Genomic DNA, 24,242 nt, shown 5'->3' on the forward strand with positions numbered 1-24,242 from the left:
TGCAAGAGCAGATTGAGTGAGAGAGTGGAGATTTTTTTATTTCCATGCAGAGAAATGTTGATGATTAAAAGAGAGGAGAGGATAAACTAACAGCTGTTTGTTTGCTGTACAACACAGGGACATCATGAGACACAACTTGGCATCAGATGTTCCTTAACAACGGATGCAGATGGATAAGCTTGAGTCATTTATCTAAATTGAGTTGTAAAATCTAGGTTTAATTTTCTAGGTTATTACTGAACTCTGATCTGCTGGTAATGATTAACACATGGAATCCCTGCCCATTCTGCACGGGTCAACAAGTCAATGTTTTCCACAAGCCAAAGTTTTTATTAGAGAAAATCAAACTTTTTCTTCTTTCTGAGTCTTTATATGTGGAGGTAACATGTTGAAGGACAAATTCTCTTTTGCTCCATTGTTTTTCTCTTTTCTAGTGTTGGTGGCACTGAGTCTATGTACAAGTCTGTCAGCAGATATTGATGGGGTTAGCACACAGCACCAGGGCAGCCCACTTCACTCTCCTGCAGTCCAATAAAAGGCTGTAATAAGCGCCATAGATCTAGGAACTATTGCCAGGTTTGGGGCACAGACTGTGCTCGCCACCCATAGATTGCCCATTTCTCCTGACCCCTGAGTAGCTGTTGTGCTTTTCCAATTAAATTACTGCTTTTCTCGAGCATTCTGCCCTACATACAAAGTACCCACCAGTGTTATCCTAGCCAGGGCAACTTTATTATCATCCTTCAGACACAAGGTAACTCAAAGTGCTTTATGGAGAAATAAAGGACCATCTGTGCAAAAAAATCTATATTTAAGAGAAGAATTCTTAAAGAACATCAGAAAAATGTGAGCATCACTTAAACATAAATACACTTACAACCAATAAATAACCAAGACCAACATGTTTAACTGTCAGTTATCTTACCAAAAGTAAATCAGGAAAAGCATAGAAATGTGAAATAGCAGGTGGAGTACCCATAGTAGCACAGCAGTGAAGCAGGAAGAAGAAAACCCTTCTGTGCTGACAGCAGAGAGCTAACTTTTTCAGTTTGAGGCGTCTGCACTAGTGAGGTTGGTTATGATGCAGAAATAAAGGCTTTATTAGAACAGTTCACTCCTCACTTTGTAATCTGCCACTCTGTTCTGTACCTCGCTAAGCTGCAGGATTGACAGTAATGGGGCGGAGCAGGCCTGATACGTTTGTAATAATCTGACTGCAGTCAGGTTCCCTTCCATGCTAATGAGCCGGTGTGTTGTTGGTTTTGCATGGCTAATGGCACACACTGCTAAAAGAGCTGTGTGCAATGGAGAAAAAGAGGCTTTGCACGAGGACTCTGAAGGTATAAGAAAGCCAGAGAGGAGAGTTGCAGGAGATTGCATTGTTAGTCATTGGTGGAAAAAGAAAATCCAGTTGAGGCCTAATTCCCCTGGTAGATATGATCACAAAGGCAGAGGAAAGAAAATTCCCTTTCAAAGTGCAGCACAGACATTAAATGTTCTGTTTATTAAAGGGAAAAGAAAAAATGTTGAACTCATTTGTCTTTTTCCCCCCATCAATTATCAAAAGTCTCATCATAGAAAATATATATTTTTTTTATGGGTTGGTTTATTTTGGTTCCTCTGTAATTCCTAAAGAAAAAGAATGTGTTTAGCAGCGTGTTCTGACTTTATTTACTGAGCAGTTGTCGTATTTACAGTCGCTCCCATGAAAATGCCGGGAGAAAGTTAGCTGCATATGTTTTTATTTCTGTTTGCCATCCACGTTCCAAGTTTGCTTTAGTCGACTTGAATCGATTAAACTTCTTGTCAGTAATTTATTTTGTGTGGAAATGTTTTGAAGCCTGCTACAAGTACTCATTCCTTCCTCTTCTCTCACCCTCTGCTTCTGGAGAGTGTGGAATTGTTGATAAGTCGTCTTGGCAGCTTGGCGGGAGTAATCATTTCCCTCCAGATGTTGGAGTTTGGGAAGGAACCAAAAGGGGAGCGATGACAGGGAGGAGGGGCAAAGTTGCGCCGGTACCACCAGTTCCAGCCCCGTACATGTAGTCAGCCGCTCCTCCGTCCCCCTCCTCTCCCCGTTCTCGGCTCTGCACACACAGCCTCTGTTTCCCAGGTGGCAGCCAGGGCAGGCTGTGTTTACTGCTCAGGTAATTGGAGTAGTTTGGAGAGACTCTGACCCTGGCCCTGCTGAGGCCTTAGAAATGTGTGTGTGCGAGGTTGGGCGTGCACACTCACATCTGTTTGTGATGACGGGCAGCGAGGCCAGGGAAGGAAAGCAGGCCTTAGCCAGTGTCAGGCCGCTGGGGAGCAGACAAATTGGCTTTCACTATTCTTTCTGTCTTTTCTTGTCTCTTATTCTCCAGCAGTCCTTTTCTTCTCTTTCCATATCTCTCCATCTCCTCACTAATTCAAAGATGATCTTTCATTCCGCCTCTTATACATGCTATGTGGGCCTTTTCTCCTCCTAGACATATTTGTTCCCTTCCTTTTTGTTCTGTTTTTTGAGCTCAGCTGCATTCGCAGTCACTCCTGCCAGATATGAGCAAAAATCCCCCCCTCCTCTCGGCCGCGGCTATAAACATGAGCGAATTCAGCCGACCCAACCCAAGTGGCTGTTTACATCAGTTGGCTTGGCAAAGAGAGGGCCTGAAAGTGGAGTTTGGGTGCAGACAGACACTCAGTCATCTGTTTCTTGTTGTATTTCAAACGCGCCTGCAGAACAAAGCAATAAACAGAAATCTGGCTTTAGCTGCAGTTTATATATGTATTCATATGGTAACAAGCTTGGGTCAGAACAGGCATCAAAGTAAGGAGCCTCAACAAGAGGCTTGGAGAGATTCCCAAACACATTTTTACAAAATTAATGACCATGCTGCCATCAGTTTTAACACAGTGGACCCCTGCCTATTTACGGTTTAGTGTTTTCAAATTTTTCGTGAAGCACAACCCCAAATTATTTGCAGAAAATTTTCCTGATTTGCAGTAAAGTATATCTAAAATATTTTAAAGAAAATTCAGTTTGGGAAGCTGAAATAAGGTTTGAGGTTTAACTCTGCTGTTTGAACTATTAAAATTGGCGGCTATAAGCATTTTTAGAGAAAGTCTCAAGTACTTGCAGTTGTGCTAATCAATCCCCGCGGATATAAGGGTCTCACTGTAATCAGAATATGGACGCATGTCAGGAGTGTCGAGTGTGTCGACTTTCTCAACACACTCAACACCTCCCACATTTTTTCCATATAATTTCTACCAAAAATAATGATTGGTCTCGTTAATGGAAACAACTAAAACTTTACTTTTATAGTCTTGTTTTGAAATAAGGATGAAATTAAGTGACAAGTGTTTGATGTAGAAGACTGTAAATATGTTGTTGTGCCTGCTTTTTTTCCCTTATTTTTAAATTGAAATAATCCCACCAAATCAGTAATGGGCTCTTCAATACCTACTGATGCGGATGACTCAACAATCCATCAGCATACTGGATATTAATGACTGCATGTACACTGCTGGTCTTTCAGACTGGCTTCTTTGATCATTTTTATACTTATTTATACTTAAGTTGGTCTGATTAATCAAATGTGTTCTGATGAACGTCTCTGAACATAAAACTCTGAGATATTCTAGAACCCACACAGTTTAACACATTATCAACCAACCAAGATGGACCTAATTTGCGTCCAAATCAGGCCGTGGGACCTCTACACTAAACACAGGAACATGACAATGATGTAGTTTGTGTGAGCTGACCCCGTCGCAGGCTTGTCAGGTAGGACATGGCTCACCTACTGGAGCTCATCTCCGTCCTCTTCCCTTCCTATTTCTCCCTCGTTCCCCTCATCCCTCTGTCTTGCTTGTCTCTGATAGCTTTTACCGCTCTGCTGATTTCACAAATAGGCCTCATTGATTGAATCAGATTCTTGTGGATAGAGCGGCTTTATTGAGTGGCTTTTCCACTGATGGACAGCAACAGGAGGGTGTGTATGTTTGTCACATGCACGCATGTGTGAACGGCAGGGAAAAGCTAAAACTTCCTCCCTCGTTCTCCCTCGTCCTCTAATCCAGCATCCGTCCCTCTCCCAGATATTCAGCAGCCGGAGCATTACAAACTCTTGCGGGATCGCAACACCGCCATCCTCTCAGTGACTGGCACATTATAGCTTCTGCATGCTGACTGAGAAGGGCGTTAATTGTGACGACACCCTGAGCTAGCTGACGTTAAAACAGTTAACTGCTCTTCATGGTGGTGTAAAAGCTGTGCTTCCGCCCAGCGTACATGAGGCAACATGATGAAAGTCAACCCAGCTTCTCCACAGCAGAGTCGGCAGCATCATCATTTGCTTTATGATCCTGTGTGCTCTCACTTTGAGTTTGTCATCTCCTAAAAACCTGTCCAGGAATCACAACACTGGATGGAAGTGAAGGGAGTTTCACAGGACTCTGGCGCGGTCCGGAAAAGTAGAGTTTAATTTAATTTGTTTGATGGAAAAAAATTCTGTATTCCTTACATGTTCCATTGTCTAAATCCACTTCTTTACGCAGCTGTGCTTCCTCTTTCCCAACAAGGGACTAGTTCAGCAAAATCAGCAAAAGCTTTTTAAAAAAAAATGTCGGTTTACTTTGGGTCGGGTTGAATTTTTTTAGACCCAATCTAAACTCAAATCACTGATCAAGCAATTTATGGTCTGCTAACATTTATTCATTTGTTTTCCTATATGTCCATTCATTCATGTATTCATTTGACTGCACATCCGTTTAGCAATTCATTCATTTGTAAAATAATTTGTTCAATATTCCATCTATCCACCTACTTATTGTGCTTCCTTCCATCTACACATCCATCATCTGAAGAGCGTTTTACCGTAAGCTTTTCTGTTAAATTTCAAAAATAGGCGAAAAGGATTACTCAAAATTTAAGTGTGAAAAAGTATGGCCTAAAATAAGAGAGGAACTATTGGTTTAATAACGTCACGTCATAAATGATCTTATTTCAGATCTAACAGCTCAATCCAATAGTATTGTCTGGCTTCGCCAGCACACTCTGCATCCTCTGCCCTCCGCTGAGCCTCTCCACAGAGCAGCGCTCACCTCATCCCAGCTGCAGCATCTGAGCTCACCGTCTTTCTGCTCTCTATTTTGTCTCTCTCTGCTCTCAACAGGCAGCTTGCCTCCTATACAGAGCAGGTTGGATTGGGATCTGCCTGTTTAACCCCTGCAGACCTGCACGTCTGTCACAATAAAATGCACACAGATGCACATAAGCTTCTCTAACATTTCTGCTGCTCAGCTTCTTTATTTTTTTTTCAGTTTTTTCTTCCAACAACCCTTTAAACATGAAAACGTTGTGATGTTTGCCGTTTCTTTCTGCGTTTCCATTGGGCAGCAGGTTTGTGTTCGCTGGTACCCAGAGCAAAGCAGATTCCCTGCCAAAATCCTTCTCATGCAGCTTTTTATGCATCACCATGGCAAAGATAAATGTAGTCCCAAAAAAATCAACTTGTGAAAGCAACGGATATATTGTTCAGAATTTTTATGGTAACTTCTTATTCTCCATTGGCCTGGCCTACTTTCAAACAACTGCTGACTCTTTTCAGAGAAAACACGGAATGGTGTGGTCAAGGTGTGCTGGACTTTTTCATAAATAAATATTATAAAGATGCAATATAACTAAGATCATTGTAATCAGTTCTCTTTTGATGTATAAATCTATCTTACATATGTGTGGGATATAATTTTAAACATCCATAAAAAGCCCTAACTTAATTTTTCTAAAATTAAGGCCTTAAAATCATTTAAAATGTAGCTCAGCCTAATCAAAAGTCTTAAATTTTGGCGTGGCTGCCCTATATAATCTCATATGTAGCTTTATTTTTTCTTGCAGGACATTTTTGTCTTGCACAGGTTTAAGGCGCACACAGGCATCTTCAGTGCGTTCTGTGACTCGTGGTGGTCGGTAGCCAGCTGCTAATATACCCCTTTTCTAGCTAGCTAACTATCACGGGTAAGTGCAGATGTCTCACCAACTGGGTGAACAGTGTTTGTTTTTGCCACTGGCTCACTTCTGTTGCCAGCCCTAATGAGCCCATGGGATCTCCAACATTTTATAGTTTTTTCAGTCTTAAAGTTCATTCAAGCTGGCATTAAAAAGGCCTTAAAAAGTCTTAAAGTTGACTTTCTGAAACCTTCGGACACTCTGTTAAAGTGCTCCTATAAAAAGAAAGCAGGCAGATTTCTGCAGAGGAAATGACGCCAGGATTCTTTTATTAAGTGGAAGTTGTGTGATGGACTAAACAGTACACAGCTCTGCAGCCTGATATTTAGTCAGGGGAGACCAGCCTCTGTCACTCTCTCTTTCACTGTGGCTGTGTTGACGAGGGGTCTCGAGGGAGGGCTTAACTCTGAGCCCTCCTTTTCTTCCCCCTCCACATCCATTCTTTCCTCATCATCCTCTGAATGCGACACGCTGTTGCTGAACTACCAATTTGTCGAAGAGGCCCTCCGCTCCGAGACTGAATAGAGGAACGGAGTCGGCTGCCTTTTATTTCGTCCTGTTGCGTTCACATGAAGATGTGGTGTGCGCACGGTGGAGCAACCAGTCCGTGTTTTTGAACTGAATGAAGCGTTTAGCAAAAAGATACAAAAAAGCCATGAAATCGATGGTTACTTAAGGTTGGAGTGAGGTCAGTGAAACTTGCCGCTAACGCTTTTGTTCTCCTCACTTTGGAAAATGATTCACATACCAGCCAAGCTTAAATATGATGCACTACCTGGGAAATTACAGGGGCTTTTGTGTTGTCATGGTTATTGAGTGTCTGGTAGCTCCAGGGGAAATGGAGTTTCAAGGTGCTGGGGGAGGGATTGAGGCGACGGAGGGAGAGATGGGTGTTAGGAGGAGGGTGGGAGGGTGCTATCTTAATTGCTTTCCGTGAATAATTTCAGTTCCCTAATTTGGCAATAATGACAGTGGCTGCTGCTTTTGTATTTATTTATCCAAACATTAATTGACAGGACTGACATTAGCTAGGGCGGTTATTGCGAGTTTGATTGCGCACAAGGGAGCAAAGAAAATTACAGTAATTATCATTCTGATATGGATTATGAATATGCATTCTCACACTTAATGTCTCTGTCAGCATTTTAGCAACAACAAGCCACTCTGGAATGACAACGGCACTTTAGCTTATCCCCATCCATGTTTGACTAAGCCCTGTCCAGGCAGTGCTTGTAGAGAACATTAACATGTTGTGTTGAAACGATTCAGCGGCTCTGTGGGAGCACAGAACCGCCTGCCATGTAGGCTCCTTCACTGTGTTGGGATTAAGACTGAAACGATTAATCGTGATTAATCGATTACTGAAACAATCGCCAGCTAATTTAGTAATCGATTAATTGTTAACTGGGGTATACAGACTCAAAGAATAACAGACTTAAGAGCAGTAATTAAGCCAAAACTGTGTAAAAACTATATACATTTTCCAAATCTCCTATTAAGCACATTTTGCTAATCGATTAATCAAAAAATAATAATTAACAAATCAGCCCTAGGATGCTGATGATTAAGCGTTCACTAAAGGCAATAAAATGGTCTCTTTATTTTTAAAAAAAAGTTTAATTATTGATTTGAATCTATGAATATATTTCTAAAAGACTTAAGTGGTTAAATGAAAAATATGCAGAATGTGCCAGTTTTTTTTTTTTTTTTATGTGATTAATTGATTAATCATCAGATTAATTTATAGAGTAACCTATTGCTAATATAATCATTTATTTCAGCTCTAGTTTGGATTAGGTCTGAAGTCAGTTGCTGAAATATATATATATATGTGTGTGTGTGTGTGTATAAATATTTGTCTGGTTGTCTCTTTCAGGCTGAGGGTGAAGACAATTTGAAGAAGATGCAGCTGATGGAGCTGGCTATTCTCAACGGGACATACAGAGACAACAATGTCAAAACACGTAAGTCGACTGATCAGTCTATTAGGCAGCATACATGGCTAATATCTTCATAACACACATTATATATAACCAGGCCAGAAGTTCATCTGACTTGTGGACTAACAGCAGATTAATTTGTAACAAGGTTTAGTGTTTTCATGCTGTCACATTAACTTGGACCACAGCAGACGATTAACAAGCTTTCTAAACAGTCAGGTTGTTTTCTGAATTACGTCCAGGACCATTTCTGTGTTTATATGTTTCTTTCCTCTCAACAATTATCCATTCATCCTGCCCTTTGTTATCCATAAATACATCTCCGTACATTCAATATCATCAAAAACATTATTTATTTCAGTAATTCATTTTTTAAAAGTGAAAATTATGCATTAAACCAATTCATTCTGCCAAAATTTGTGAATTCCTAGTGTTTATTTCTGTTTTTGATAATTAAAAATAAAAGCCCCAAATTAATATTCAGGGATAGGCCACTTCTACATAAGATGGATTAAGGTAACCAACAAGATTAGTAGAAAGTTGAGTGGAAGGACAAACTGTGGTACAAAAGAGCACATGACTAGATCCAGACCCCATGCGTGATTCTGTAGTGTTGCTAAATATTAAAAGCAAGTCTATTTTTATGGCTCTGTATACTTTTTATGCATTTTTAAGTCCTTGAATCTTGAGCAAGTGTTTTGCAGTTACTCTTAAGGTGTGAATTAATGCAAAATGAGCCCAGACCAAGTATTGAAATCTTTTACTGTGCAGCAGATGAACATTGTGTTTAATAGAGCAACATTACGGCATTAAAAGCCTTGTTTTTATTCTAATTTTCTAAAATCGAATTATGGGTTTTCATTAGCTCTAAGCTGCAATCATCTGAATTACCACTCAAAATGTGTCTCTCTTGTAGTGGGTTCACTTTTTGAATTGAATTACTGAAATAAACAAACATTTTAATGATATTTAGAATTGTCGACATGCCCCTGTACATCATCCTGCTCACTTGTTTCCATCCGCTTGATTCTGCATGTCAGTCACCAGGTTTCATTAACTCTGAGCTTTTACGCCAGCCAGTCCAGAACCTGTGCATGTTTTGATTCTTTGCGATCTCTGCTTTCTTTTCAAATGGTTCTAGAGTTAATTATTCTGCACATTTGCGCTTCAATCTGTGAAATTAGCATTTTAATTGATCAATTTAAGCATTTATTTATTTCTTTGTTTCTTTTTTGTGTTACATTAAGCTAAGCCACTAACTGCAGTCACTGAAGCACTTGATTTATTTAGAAAACTGCTAAAAAAGTGTTTTTCACACCCAACAGAATCTGACTGCTAACAATGCATTTAAATTGAATTGATCAGCAATATGTTGCAATATCAGCCTTTGTGTGATGAGCCCACAGTGTTTCTGCTGTGGCTGTTTTTATCGGTGTCGTCTGCAGTCATTTCTGTTGTCATGTGTGTCTGTACCTCACTGTGCTGTTCCCATTAAGGTCGGAGCTGCTGTGGTGATGGGGAGCTTCCAGTGGGTCACAGCTGTATTTTGTGCTTTTCCTGTTTTGGTGTTTGGAGGGTTTAATTAGTTTTTTACTTTTGGCTGTGTTGATTTGTTGTATTGATTAAATTTTTTTGCAACAGACTGTCGCTTTTGTGGTTCACCACCATGATCATTGCATGGACTAATTTTCCTTTTTGCTCCTCTCCTCTTTTTGTCCTCTCCCCTCCTCTCCCCTTCCTTCCCATTCACCTTTCTTTTCCTCCTCTGTGTTTCCACCCTTTTTCTGTCCATCTGTGATATTGACCGACCACGCTGCACTTTGTCTTCCTTCTTTCTTTCTGCGCCTGTCCTTTGCTCTCTTGCTTATGGCAGCCCCCCTTGCGTTCTCTCTTGCAGCAGCGGCGGCGGCCGCTCAGGGCCCCCGCCTCATAGCGGCCCCCGCGGGTCAGGTGTTGCCTCCGTCGGCACTCCGGCCCCCAACGCCGGCCGGGGCCCCCATCATGAACCTCATTCGGCCCACTCAGATGGCCGCTATGCTGCCCAATGGCACCCCCACCTTGGTGCCTCCCACACCAGACGGCGGACTAATCTACACCACCCCTTATGAGTACCCCTACGCCTTGGCACCCACCTCGCTGCTGGAGTACCCCATCGAGCACAGTGGGGTTCTAGGTAAGAGAGCCTGGGGGAGCTTGGGTGCAGCGGGTACAGCGGCCAACTTTAGCCAGCCTGGACAGGAGGGCAGCTTGTTTTACCCCGGAGTCGGGGTGCTGGACGCAGCTGCCATGAGCCACAGTCAGGACTTGTTGAAAGGTAAATATGTTGTGTCCACCTAAAGATGAAAAACAGATAAACTCATAGGGTGGATGTGTTGGTGGAGCTCTTGGTGATGGCTCATACGGACACTGCAGTGTACTGAAAGGGGGGCAGACGTTACAGTGTGAACGCTGGGCTGTTGAAGTCTTTTTACTCCAAAAGTGAGCTTATTTCACTGTTTTTAATTTCACTCTGGCCAAACAAATCCGCTCTCAGGTTTACATCGCCTCTTCTCTGCAAGGTTTACAGCAGAATCTGCTTCAGTATGAAGTGAGGCACACTGACAGAAACACACTTTCATACATGCAGCCTGCTCTCTAACCTTTTCATGCACTGGCCTGGAGGCATATTCAGTCTGGCGGCAGATCCCCTCGGATTTCTGCAGCTTTTGAAATCATTTCTGCGCGCTGTTCTCCGCGGGCAGGCCTTGATGCCTAGAGACGGTCCCTCTCTCGCTCCCACTGGGGATGTTCATTAAATTCCTCCAGTATGCCCTTTTTTCTCCCCCTCCCTCCCTCACGTCGTCTTAGCTTCACCCCTGTTAAACTTGAGCTTTCTCCGCTTTTTACCTGACATCCTCCTTAGTTTCTGTCAGGAGGGACAGTTAAATATTTAGCTCCACATATTATTCTTATTCTCAATGGTGCTTAAAGCTCAACACATCTGCTACCAAAGAGACATCTGTTGAATATTCTGACACGTGCAGCATATGTTGTGCTAAGGACTGTTGGAATGTTGCTCCCAGGTTGAGACAAAAGAGCCTCTGTCAGTTTGTGCGGATCTCTGTTTGACACAAACTCCTCTAATGTCTCTAAGATCACATGCCGGCAGCTTATTTTTTTTATTTTTTATTTTTTAGTTGACCCGAGCATCATGGGTGCCGCTGGGAAACGTGTAGAACAGGCAGGGACAGCTGACTGGCTTTTCTCTCTTTAACTTGCAGGGTTACACCAGCTTAGTGCATTTTATTTACTCACACTATCGATCGGTGCCTTCAGCAACACACACCTCTCGCATTCACACACTCTCACGGATGTGGCTCTGCTTTATGCAGTTCTGTTTCCAGGCACTGGCAGGTCGTCAGCTTCTTTAGAGTTGTGCTTGGTGAATATAAAAAGTTTACACACCTCTGGTAAAATGAGACGCAGATCAATCATTTCAGTGATATTTCAGAATAATACTATAATTAATTCTATAAGTTATAGTATGGAAATAATTTTATTATAGTGCTAGGCTCTGTGTTTTTGCTTTGAAGTATTGTCATGGCAACATTTGTTGTCTCATCTTTGCAAAAATGCTCCAAATCTGTCAGATTGAGGGAACATTTCCTTTGCACAACCTTCTTCAGGTCTGTGTTTGAACTAGGCCGTTCCAGACTTCAGTCCTCCTCTGTTGAAGCTTTTCATTTGGATCCGTGCTGTAAGGTGGGGATGTCCAAAGTGCAGAAGAAATATTTTAGCCCACAGTCAACCCAAAAAATCAGGAAACAGTATGTCTTTCTAATATTTATTAGAACACTTTGTGTGCTTTGGATCTTGGACACTACTTACTTTGTGCGTTTAAATAAAGTCTTGCACATTTAGTTTATTATTGACCAGACACAATAAAAAAGGCACAAGAAGTTTATTTGTAGAAAGAAGTTTTTGTGCTTTCATCTTGGACACCGCAGGTGTAAGAGGAAATTCCTCTTCCTGTTACTGAATTTGTGCTAACATTGACTTGAATTTGGGCTTTTTTATAATTTCTTCCACCTTGACTAATTTTCAGCACGAGATGAAGAAGAATAGGCCCAAAGCATTATGCAGCCATCATCATGCCTCACTGTGGACATGATGTTCTTTTGATGGTGTGAGCTGTAAGGCTGGTGGATATTCTGACATGACTGTCCACTAGCTATGTTTGTGGATGAAGTGTGACTGAGAACATTTAGTAAAGGTTCTGAGAGTTATGAATGGCCTGAGCTGGATATCTCTGGTTACCTTGAGGTAACAAGTTCCAGCTCTGATCCAAGAGGCTTGAAACTTTGGAAGTATCAGAAACAATCTCACTGATTGCAAACAGAGCACTGGCCCAAATGTCTATTTAATTCTCTTTTGGTGCCGTTTAACACTGATGATCCAAATGAGTCCCCAATAATGGCATGTGCATTGATTGTTCACATGTCTCGAGGTGCGAGTTCCTGTGAAACTACGTAGGGAGCTCAGTAAAGGCGACACTGTAGGTGTTAGAAAGATGGAAAATGTCATTACTTAAAAAGAAGCATAACCTGTTTCCAGAGGTGTGTCGACTTTTTAGATTCTCTGTAAACACACAACCACAACAGCTTCAGAACAACAATCCTGTTGAATTTAGATCTCAAATCATATGGCGGTTCTTTCTCTGGGAGACTTTCTGTTTTCGTTTTAATCCCTGCACACATCACTTTTTTTAATAACTCTTGCACGTCCCGCGACACGCAAACAGTTTGTTTGTGTCATGCATATGAATCCGTGTCAACCTCTGCAGCAGGGGGAAAATCAGTGTTGACAGATATAGGTGGAAAATGACTGGCTGTGCCGTCAGTGAGCAGATTGACCAGGAGAGAAATGGTGAAAAGCTGGAAGGAGAAAATGAAGGAGAGGTGGAGAGGCAGGTGGTGTCTGCCACGATTCAATTACCATCAGAGCTGGATTGGATTTCCCCACCTTTCAAAATAAAGAGACAAATTTCTCTCGGTTCCCTTCTGGATCCCACAGGGAGATTCACATTATTCCTGTAGACAGCCCAGCACCCCCTACTCTTTACCACCCAATATATCTCTGAGCACTGTGGAAGTTTAGTACTTAAGTTATACAGTTTTTAAAGCAAATCTCCAAAAAGATGTATTATTTTTTTTCTACTAAGTTTTTCTACTTGTAAAAAAAAAAGATATACGTGTTGTGTATATGTACCATAATCTGTATTATGTTAATTGTATTGTGTAATCCAAGCATTATAAATCCTAATGGTTGAAATGTGAATGTTGTCACTGTAAAAGATGACTGTTTTTTCCTTCCTCAAAGTGAACGGTTTCTAACCTTGTGGACCTGTTACAATCTAGGTGCAATGGCTACTAAAGTGAGACGGCATGACACGCGGGTCCATCCTTACCAAAGGATTGTGACCGCTGACAGAGGTCAGTTTAGTCTCCTAGCTACATTTTGCTATTGACTGATGCATTTATATGAATATTATGCCTATTATGCCTCACTGCCTTAGTCAGAAACTTGTACATTGTCTGTATTGTACTATTTTTTAGTTTTCCTCCCCCACCTAGCCTGCCCTATGCAGAGAATCTCAATAAATTAGAATATTGTTGAAAAGATCATTTATTTTAGTAAGAAAATTAAAGCCTTTAATTATAGTGATTAATTACACACAAAGTGACGCATTTCCAGTGTTTATTTCTGGTAGCACTGGGCAATATGGCATAAAAATAAAACCTCAGATGTTTTAATACCAGATCCGATTTACGATTTTAATGGCTCTTATTTCAATCATCCCTCCAGTGACCTTGTATGACAGAGTATTTGGGCCGTTTATTGTTTCCTTATGAGAATTAGTCATAATATTAGCAATTTTATTAGGAAAAAACATTAAAAAAAATTTTAATGAGGGAAAAAAAGCTTAGTTATCTAACATGACCAGCTCAATTAGTTTTTCTTCAAAACAGACAGTTGTTTGTGTGATAATTTCAAAGTCCTGCTGCAGATAATAGTTTGATACTGACATGTTAAATGCTTAATATTTCTATTAAGTGTTATATGCAAAACATATACCAAAGTACAACTTCACAAGATGCTCAACATTCATCATTTAAATGTTGTCTTTTTCACATGGGAGTTCTCTATAAATTACTACTTCATTCTCACAATATTACAACTTTATTCCTGTAAAAATCGTAGTCTGGATCTGATCCTTAGATGGACTTCAAATACATGCAGTAGAAGTTGTAAAACACAATTGTCAAACAAGATGGCCGACCTGGGAGCTCTGACATCGCTGTGGAAACCCAAGGAATGCAGCCAGGATTTCTGATGATGATGTTGATGATTATTGCTTGCAGCTAATGAAATCCCCAACATTTGAATGTTAAGCATTTTAAAACAGAAATGTGAGCCTGCTGACAGCATGTAATGGTATATTCAGGATGGCACTCAGTACTTGGTGTTTAGCATGATTTACTGCACCAGTGCAGCGTAGCATGGTTCTGCTGAGGTGTTCAGGAAGCCCAGGCTGCTTTAATATTGGCCTTCAGTTTGTCTGCACTGTTGGGTCTGGTGTCTTCCTGTTGATGATGCTCCATGGGTCCATGGGTAATCTGGAGATTAGGCCAGATTAATTTGCTGGTAAACTACCTGCTGTGGTAAAATGGAGACTAAAGCAGGTTTTGGTAGTTTTGGAAGTGTTGCTTAAGCATGTTTTTTACCACACTTTTTCCTTCCATTAATTTTTTTACTATTGGCAATGGCTATTGTGGCTTATCCTCCAATAAGTAAAGTGACTATCTGCTAGGCAAATATTAAGGCCACACATAATCTGTGTATACATTTTATTTCGGCCTTGTTTGGGATTTTCATTCTACCAAACATTTTTTTCTTCCACTGAACTTTACGATAATATGGTAGGTTGCAGTCTTTAGCTGCGTTTCCATTGCAAAATTAAAAAATCTCGCATTGTGTTGTTTCCATTAATCAAAAAACACAAAATCACACGTGAATAAGTTTGTCCACGCGATAAGTCATTAAAAAACTGCCGCACTGTGACCCTGTACCACTTCCTATCGCCGCCTTTTCGTTTGCGCCAGAGGCAACATCCAGCTGTTGATCATGTGACTCGTGTAAATAAAGTGTTTCCATTGCAGTTTTGTGAAATAAACCAATTTCCATATGAACAAAAAAAACAATCTCACCCTAGAGCCAAACTTAGCAAAAAACGAGAGTTTTCAAAATTGCTGCGTTTCCATCAGTCGGATTTAATTTCAAAATGTTAACCTGCCGCAATTAATGCAATCAATGGAAATGCAGCTAATTTCTTTAGCAAAAAGCTCAAACTGAATGTTGGGCTGTAAGCAGTGTTGCTAAAAGAACAGAAATAAACAGTATGTCACTTTGTGTGTCATGAATCACTGAAATAAATGATATCCTAATTTATTGAGATGCACCTGTACATCCACCCACCTGCTAAATGGTTGAGTGTGGTATGCACATTTTGTTTACATGTAGTACTGAACAGTGACAGTGTGTGTTTAAGTCAAAGCTCAGGCAAAATGATCTTAAGAGATTCGGTTCATGCAGCTGTGAAGCTAAAAGAAACGAATAGTTTGCAGGCAGTGTTTAAGGTGTAGGATGACATTCCTCTGATGTGAAATTAGAGCCAAAAAAATGGGGAGCAAGCTTGCTCCTATCCATCATTTATCTCCTCTGCTCAGAAGGAGCAAAGACAAAGGGGAGCTTTTCTATCCTGTTTCTGAGAGACGAGTAGCTGCGCTGCTGCCAGCCACCATTTCACCTACGGGATTTAAATTTCTTTATTATTTTTCTAGAAAAGATAGACGCGCGCAGACATTAGCTGACGTAGCTTGCGTTCTCTGCAGTGTATTGCAAATATATTGAGAAAAAAAGCTAAATACTTTTTTTTTTTTTTTTGATATTTCAGTTGTACACGAGGTACTGTCATTTTATATTTGGAACATTTTATATCAAATGTATTTATGGTTTTGTGTATATTTATATTCTATAAAAATATACTGCGAAATAAAGAGAGAGAGAATCAGAAAGCATTGATTCATCTATTTATTGCACCTCGTAACTTTAGTTATTTTGATCAGCTTACCACTAATCACACTGTTTGTGAAAGACACTAAAACACTAGATTTTTGTTCATTTCTTTGTCTTTTTTTTAAATATTTTAATTAATTTAATTTTTTTGGTTCGGCTTTTCTTTGCTTCTGTTTTGTGGTTTCGGGGGCAGTGTGCGCTTAAATTAAACCGACCCGATTCAGGGGGTGTGGCTTAGCAGCATCATGACTCTCAGGCTAGGTTCACCTCATAGCAGCGGGTTGGGAGGGGCCACATGTGAGATTGCATTCATTTTATTGTTAAAATGATGTCATTCCAGTCTCTTCTTGCTGACACTAATATCCTTTCTATCTTTTTTTGTTTGTTTGTTTTTGTTTTTGTTTCTAACCACCTAGCCGCCACCGGCAACTAACACATGACCTTCTGACCTCTGAACTCTTCACCCAATGACGAGCCGCCCCAAGCCTGCCTGCTGATCAGTTAACTGGTAATTGCCTTTTGCTAGCCTCTCGGACGCAAGTGGCAGAGAGAGAGGCGCCTGCCCGTACAGTTACCCTAACACGTTCTGACAAAAAGATGCAGACTCTTCACTGAAACACAACAAAAAACCCAACACAGCTGTGGATTATTCATTTTATTTTTTTTCCTCTGTTCATTAGTTCAGTTCCCATTCGTTCTCTTTCTTTTTCCTCATGAATCACGCACCGGGCGGATCTGTTTGTGCTATTACTCATGAATCTGCACTGAATTATAAAGCAATAAAGAACCCCCGATCCCACCCGCCTTTAATTACTCTGATTAGGTGACCTCACTCGCTCTCCATCTCCAGTCTGAGACGCAGACCGTTTTGGTTTTGGAGGGATCGCCCACAAATTGCCCCAGACTTTCCTTTAGCAACGCCCCACCTGCCCCACCTGCCCCTCAGACCCCCGTCTGCCGCAGCGGAGAAAGAAACAGAAGGAACGGGAACGTTCACTTGCATTAACGTGTTTAATTTCTGTCATTTTTTTTACCAAACCCCCCCCAACATGTATTTCAGTTGTTGAGCTTGTAATTATGAGCTGACACATTCTGGGTGTGCCCCTCTTAATGGCTTTCTGTCTGTTTATTTTTTTAAAGCATGGCTAAAATGATTGCAAAAAGAGCTTTTTTTATGATTTATGTTTTTTTTCCTGTCTTGATTTAATGCTTTTCTTTTTTTTTTTTTCACTTTTATTGTGTTTAATTTTTCAGTTCTGATTGAACTAATTAGCTTCAGATACTGAAACAAAGCAGGTGGTTATCTCTGGAAGTCAGAACAGAGTTTTAGCGTTTGAGGCTGAAAACGAAAGGCGTGATGGGAGGGGCTAGCTTGGGTTGATGGGTCTGTCTGTGTGAGTGTGTGTGAGTGTGTGTTTTTGATTAATACTAAAACAAAAGTGGGGTGAGGCTTCGGGGACGTGGGCCCCATCCACACTACATCCACTATCCAGTGCCTGATGTATTTAGAAGAATATCTCGATGAGTTAGCTGAGCTGTGATCACAAAGATTAAAACAAAAAAAAAAGTATTGTGTGCGTATTTAGCCAAAGGGTTTTCAGTGACTAATATATCTGCAGTTATGCATCTGCTTGGCAGAGGGCTCTCTTTGTGATTTTTAGTTTGGGTGCCTGCCTTCAGCTGGAACAGGAGTTTTACCCCATCCCGCTCAGTTTTATTTGTTCTTATTTTCCTGAGGTCAAAACAGGCAATTAACACTAAAATTACATGCTACTCGATTATAGTGAAGTGCCAGGGGAAAAGACACTCATGACAAGCAAGAGGTTTATTGTTTTGGTTTGTTGTTTGGTTTTTTTTGGCCCATTTTTGCAGATTTATTCCCACTACAGTGGATTTGTTTTCTCCTTTTTTTCCGTTTAGTTTTCATTTTTGTCCTCTGTGTTATGTGTGTGTAAGTTGGGGCATGAGGTCGACATAATCCTGACCTTTCTGCATATTATTCTTTTAATTATTTTACTAATGAAACCTAACATATGCCAAACCATCCATAAGTGCATCCACAATGTGTCACACCTCCCTCTGATGGTAGTCCAGCTTCTGAGCCCACGATCCTTTGTTTAAATCTCAAGAAAAAATAGGATGTGAAAGCCATGCCTGCCTGTTCAAATTGCTTTATACATACGTCTTATATATATATATCTATAAATATATATAAATATATAAAAATGTAGATATCTGTCAATGCATATAAAAATACAGATGAGAACAAAAACATAGATAATTTTACAGGGTGCTGGAGATGAGAAAAAAAATCAATCTATTTTTGGCAATTTTAGCTTTTGATACTTTACTTGCAGTTATAAAATAATAATAATAAAAAAATTAAGAAAAAATGTTTCCGATGGAGGAAAACTGAAGGCGAGTGGGTGAGAAAAAGTTGCCTGGAATCTAATTGGAGAAAGGAAAGACTGAAGCAGTCAGAACCATGAGAGGATCAAATCAAAGTGCCTTATCAACAGTGGTTTCTGTTTTTTAGTATCCAGTTGTGTTTTAAAATAAAACGAATTAAAGGAAAAAAAAAAAAAAAAAGGATATCCAGCACCCACCAAGATGGCGCAGAGAGGAACGGCAAGTGTTACACGCTCGGAAAAAGACGAGCTGGGCCTCCGCCGCCGCACCGCGGCGCCGCCCGAGTTACTCTATGCAAAAAGAATAGCAGTCGTTTTGACCAGCTAAAATATGTGCCATGGTTTTTGTCTTCCTGAAAATGATTTTAAGTTTTCCTTTTCCTTCACTTGATGGCCCTTTACTCTGCTGTACGAGCAGATCTCGTCTTTTAATTTTGATTTTATTGATGATATGAATTATTGTCTTATTTTATTTTATTTTTTTGGTTTTACTTTGTATCTTGAACAAATTGAACTGCCATTAGCAACCAAGTAGTCTGCCACGAGACGCTCTGATGATGAGCAGCGTTCAGGGAGCCGAACGGGGAAGTGTTTGTTTGAACAGCGTCATCCGGTCCACATATCTCCGTGTCAATTTGACAACAAACTATCAGTACAGTAATGAGATTTCTAATGGACAAAGGAAGCGCTGGGTAATGAAACAAGCACCTGCTTCACAGTCAGATAGTTTCCAGTTATTGAAACGACTGACAGCTTATTGCTGAAAGGTGAAAAAAAAACAAAAATGAAATAGAGAAATTCTGGGATCCAACAGAGCCGTCGGCAGTCTGTTTTCTCTCTCGCTGATACACCAAAAGGTCAATGAATTATGATTTTCTTTTTTGTTTTCTACTTCAGTGTTATTATTTTAAATTGAAATGCAATATTAACGTGGAGAAAGATGATGGCAAATCAGCATCTGACAGTATTAAGAAAATCCCCTCTGCAATGTTCCACCATGCTGTGTCATTGTGAAAGGCTGGATAAGTCCATCAGGTGAAAGGTTGACTCTATACCTACCGTATTCTCTCTGGCCTGCCTACTACATGTATGATAATGTAATTAACAGCCATTGTTACAGGTTTATAATGTATTTTTCTAATCTCATTTTATATGTATATTAATCATGTTTCTGAGTGTTTTTTTTTTTCTTAATTTTTATGAGCTCCCCCTGCCCTCCCACCACCTCTTCTCCATCTCAACCTGTCTCCTGTGGGGAGTTTTGCCTTCTTCTCTGTTAGATTTTTGTTTTTCTTGCCGACTCCCAGCTTGTTTAACTCATTAGCGACTTTATTAGTTTCCTTGTCATAAGTATTTTTACATGCTTGCATTTAGTTTTCATGGTGTATGCTGTTATTTTTCTTATTAACCTCTTGGCATTTATTTTAATAAACATTCTTAGTAAGAATTTTACTAACTTGCTGATATTTTGTCTTGTGTTTTTAACCTGTTTCATGAATGTTATTACCCTGGTCTGGTTCACGGACTAACACGATTAAAACCAGCGTATGGCCACGACTTTTACTCACCAACACACACACACACACACAACCTAACTCAGGGGTGTCCAAAGTGAGGCTCGAGGGCCATTTGTGGCTCTTGGCTGATTTTGTTCAAGAGCAATACAAACTTTGTCTGTCGACGCTGCAAAAAATACTTGGTAAGATTTAGTGTTTTTGCAGTGCAGCACAGGTGGTTGATGCAGGAGATATTTAATTTGTAATCAGGGTAAAATTATTACCAACATAATTTTCTCACAATGCAAAATGTTAAATGCAGCACCAAGTATTAGTCTTTTTATAACTAAACTTTTTTAGAACTAAACAAATTCAACTTTTACTGAAAAGTTGACTTTGCTGCACCCAAATCAGCTTTTATTTTACTTATAAAACTTGATCTACAAGCTGGGAATAAACTTGTTGAAGTGAAGCGAAAATAAGTTGAAAACTAGATTCCCTTCTTTTTTAATACATCAAACATGAACAATTTAAAGTTTTTGACTGTGATTTTGTCAAAGGTGACAAAACATTTGGACACCCCTGACCTCAGAGGCGAGCGCACGGTTCGGTGGGAGGGTGGTCACTGCTGCTGCCACGCTGTCTGCTCGGTTCCAGCACTGCTGCTGCGTCCAGACGAATCTTAGTCTCCTGTCCTTCTGCGTCACTGAGCCCTGCAGGAAATGAAGGAGAGCGTAAGCTGCATGCTTTTATATCGGGGTCTGCGGTGAGTCGGGTTGCTCTTAAAAAGCTGCATAATGTGGATCTCAAAAGTGGCAAATTGTTTGATTTTGGTGACTTTTCTGAATCATCGCAAAGTTTTCCACTTTTAATGTGACTGATGTTCTGTACAGTTTAGCTGAAAATAGGCTAATCTGGCTCTGAGGACATACCAGAACCACAACTGATTGGTTTCTTCCTGAAAACCATTTTTCCATCGCAGCATGACTAAAAGCTGATTTTATGATCTGATTAATCTAAAATTGAATCTTTGGGCCACATTTCTAATATTTCCTCCAAAAAACTAAACCAAGCATCACAAAATGAATATTATTCAGACAGTGAAGCATGGTGGTGGTGGCATCATGATTAGGGGTTACATTTTTTCCAAGCAAGTCATTTTTGACCCTAAACCCTTCAGGTGTTTGCTACAAAGTTGAAGATGAAGAGGAATTTTATATTTCAGGCTGGCATCGAGTCCAAACTAAAAAAAAAAAAAAAAGCTGAATCTAAATGTTGTGCCACCTACAGAGGAGGACTGAATGCTCCTTTTAAATAGTTTAAACCATTTCTTTTCAGCTAAGTTGTTCAGGATATTTATCTTATTAAATGCAGTAAAACTTTTCCTGGCTCTTGTTATTTTCCGCCATAAAAGCGGCGCCTTTTCTAACTGGGACGTGTCCACTTTTAAGAGCCGCTCTAATCCCTGAAGATGAAGCTTTTCTCCTGCCATTAGTTACTGCAGCACTCATCACAATCTGTTCAAAAAAATACTTCACATTAGTCATCTCAGAGGGATTAAAGTTACTGTGGGCAGAAAGCCTCATCAGCACACATTTATGAAAAAAAAAGGGAGTTATTTACAGCTGACACTCTGAGCAGATTTATGGAAGACGGTCTAAAGCCGGTCGGCCATTTTTGTTGTTCCCGCGGGGACGGCGGCGTTGCGGTTATCTCCAGCTGTTGTCTGTTCGACGAGCACTTCTCCCCGTTCAGCTTATTGATGGAGCAACTACCGCTGGGCCATTTGGGAGCATCTATGCTGCTTAGACACACACCAGTGCACCGTGCCAATATGAAGTACTCTGGGATCAAAACAAGCTCAGTGTTTCAGACTTTCAGTGGAAAATGTTTGGCCGCCTCTTATTGTTTTTCTGGTAGTTTTATTTCTTTTTTTTTTTTTTTTCCCCCATTTGAAGCGCCGCCAGTGCTGCTTGTTCATTTCCCCTCCCTGGGTTCACTCAGCTTTGCTCCTCTTTCCACTAATTCGGGGTATTGATACCGACTCAACCGAACGATTAACGATATTAATCCTGATTCCTTAACACAACAAACGGCACTTCCGGAGTTATTTTTGTTTTACACTCTTTTCTACCCCTTTCTTTTCTCCCCCACTTCACTGCAGAAATAACCTTGCCATTAAACGCGGTGATTCCTTTTTATGTCTCAGCAAGAAGGAAACAACAGAAACATCAGAGCTAACATCTCTCCTCTCTGAAATTAACATTCAGATTGTTGCTTTGATCTGAAGACGGATCAGCTGCTTTAAAACTTGCAGGCAGAGGCAGAGATGTGATTACAGGCAGCAGAATTATGTTTTCTTTTTTTTTTTTATGAGTGTTGGGTTGTCAGACTTACTCGTCTCTGATTGGTTTTTAGTGTTTTTCCTCTCCCGTACGACATCAAGCGACTTCAGCTCAAATCCGTCCATTTTGTTCAGATCAGAGAGAATTTCTGATTTTTGTGAAGCACATACAGATGCATCTCGGTAAATTAGAATATTATAGGAAGAATTGATTATTTCAGTAAAGGGAAATTCATATTTAATATAGATTAGACACAAAGGGACACATGTCAACCATTTAATTGTGCTGATGGTTACAGCAGAAGAAAAGTAAACTCCTGTGCTGGCTTGATGAAACCCAGTGGACTCCAACTCTGAGCCTCTGCACTCTTCATTCAGACTCTCAGACTTTACGTTTTGAATTAAACCCTAAATCTAATTAAACAAATTCAGTCAAAGTCCTTGTGAATATCCTGTTTTTCCTTCCACTAAATGTTCTATCAATATACTTGGATATCCACTCTGCACTCAGTCAACATATTTGGAAACGGCCTGTTCTGACTCATTCTAGACCAAAATACTTGGTAATATTTTATATTTTTGCAGCGTGCTGTTGCCTGTGATCTAGCAAAGGTTTTCCTTCCACTGAACTTTCCAATAAGTCCAAGCCAGCATTCTTCTTCATTCTCGTCGGCCAATGCTTTTCTACCTTAAAAATACTTTTTATAGTGATCCTGCTGTAATCCATAATCATCAAAATTAAAAGCTTGAAATAAATCTGTTTTTAATCTATACAATATGTGAATTTCCCCTTGAATTGCTGAAATAAATAATTCTTTCAGTCGTATTTTAATTGCGCTTTGTATTAAAATCACTGCCTAAAGTGTTTCAGTTAGTCTGTAGAAGTGCCTTTTTCTCTCAGATTTGGAAAATATATATTTTTGTACCTTTTTATTATTAATGAGCTAATTTTTGTCTTTCCCTTTATCTGATAAAAAATGTTTCAGGGTAATGTGTAAATATATTTTAAACTGGAAGGCTTTCCACCATTAAACGTTGAGTTCCTGTTTTCTGTTTGCACCGCTGATGAAGTTCTTCTTCTTTTTCTTTTTCTCCTTCTTCTTTTTCTTCTTTTTCTTTTTCTTTTTCTTCTTTTCCTTTTTTTTCTTCTTCTCCTTCTTCTTCTTCTTCTTCTTCTTCTGACTGGACCACAGTGTGCAGCAAACGGCCGTTCGCACACTGCTGCCATCTCAGTTCTTTTCGGGGCATTTAAATGTGTTCACCTACCAACAGTCGTTGACTTTTCCTTCTGTTTGACAAACATTCCTCTGTTCAGTCAGACTGCAGGTTGACCCTTCTGGGTGGTTAAACAGTAAGAGCTTCAACAGTTTTATCCCCACTGGATTTTACTTTGTCTCGTTTTCATAACTGTGATGCGTATGCAGTTAAAAGTATTAAAAGTTTTTCAGAAACCTATGCTAGCGTGACTGTAAACTGCTAGTTCATTATTCATATAGTGGTGCACTAATACCTGGGAATAATGTTTGAGTTTTTATGTGAAGTAGACTTTATTTGTGTGTGTTTTCTTTTGTTATTGAAGGTAATAAATTCAGAGGTTGTTGAACATGTATTGCCACTTTTTGTTGCCCACTTTCCCTCCAAAAAAAAACATAAAAAAAACTGAAGTGTGCAATAAAAAAACATGTTTTCAAGCTTCACTCTGACTGCTCTACCTGGACTGATGATTGCTTCTTTATCCGTGACATCCTGTCTTTGAATTTTCTGTGAGATTGCAGGTAGGTGAAACACTTCAGCAGGAAATTAAAGGGGAAACAAAAAGCTGACCGTAAGAGCTCAGATTAAATTGAGCCTTTTTTAGCCTTGATACAGATTTTCTCTGTCCTTTTCTTCTGGTTTTGTACCTTTAGCAGCCATATATCAGGTTTAAAGTTAACAGAGCAGTGTTGCCGC

At 40.0% G+C, this 24,242-nt stretch overlaps 1 protein-coding gene across 5 annotated transcripts in view; it reads left to right on the forward strand.

Annotated features, from left to right (window-relative positions):
* The window catches only part of qkia (QKI, KH domain containing, RNA binding a), a 98,879-nt gene extending 74,939 nt beyond the window's left edge, over nt 1-23,940 (forward strand). Inside the window, exons 5-8 of one of the 5 annotated variants that reach the window (XM_008399971.2) lie at nt 7,866-7,953; nt 9,803-10,243; nt 13,326-13,400; nt 16,461-23,940. In XM_008399971.2, the coding sequence (XP_008398193.1) occupies nt 7,866-7,953; nt 9,803-10,243; nt 13,326-13,400; nt 16,461-16,477 (621 nt within the window). In that variant the 3' untranslated portion in view covers nt 16,478-23,940. Of the gene's footprint in view, nt 1-7,865; nt 7,954-9,802; nt 10,244-13,325; nt 15,519-16,460 lie in introns of those variants that run through there. The other 4 variants (XM_008399972.2, XM_008399973.2, XM_017302455.1 and 1 more) reach the window with 4 other exon arrangements.
* The last annotated feature ends 302 nt before the right edge of the window (nt 23,941-24,242 follow it).

The sequence above is a fragment of the Poecilia reticulata genome, linkage group LG22 (assembly GCF_000633615.1).
Source record: "Poecilia reticulata strain Guanapo linkage group LG22, Guppy_female_1.0+MT, whole genome shotgun sequence".
NCBI classification, from domain to species: Eukaryota; Metazoa; Chordata; class Actinopteri; order Cyprinodontiformes; family Poeciliidae; genus Poecilia; species Poecilia reticulata.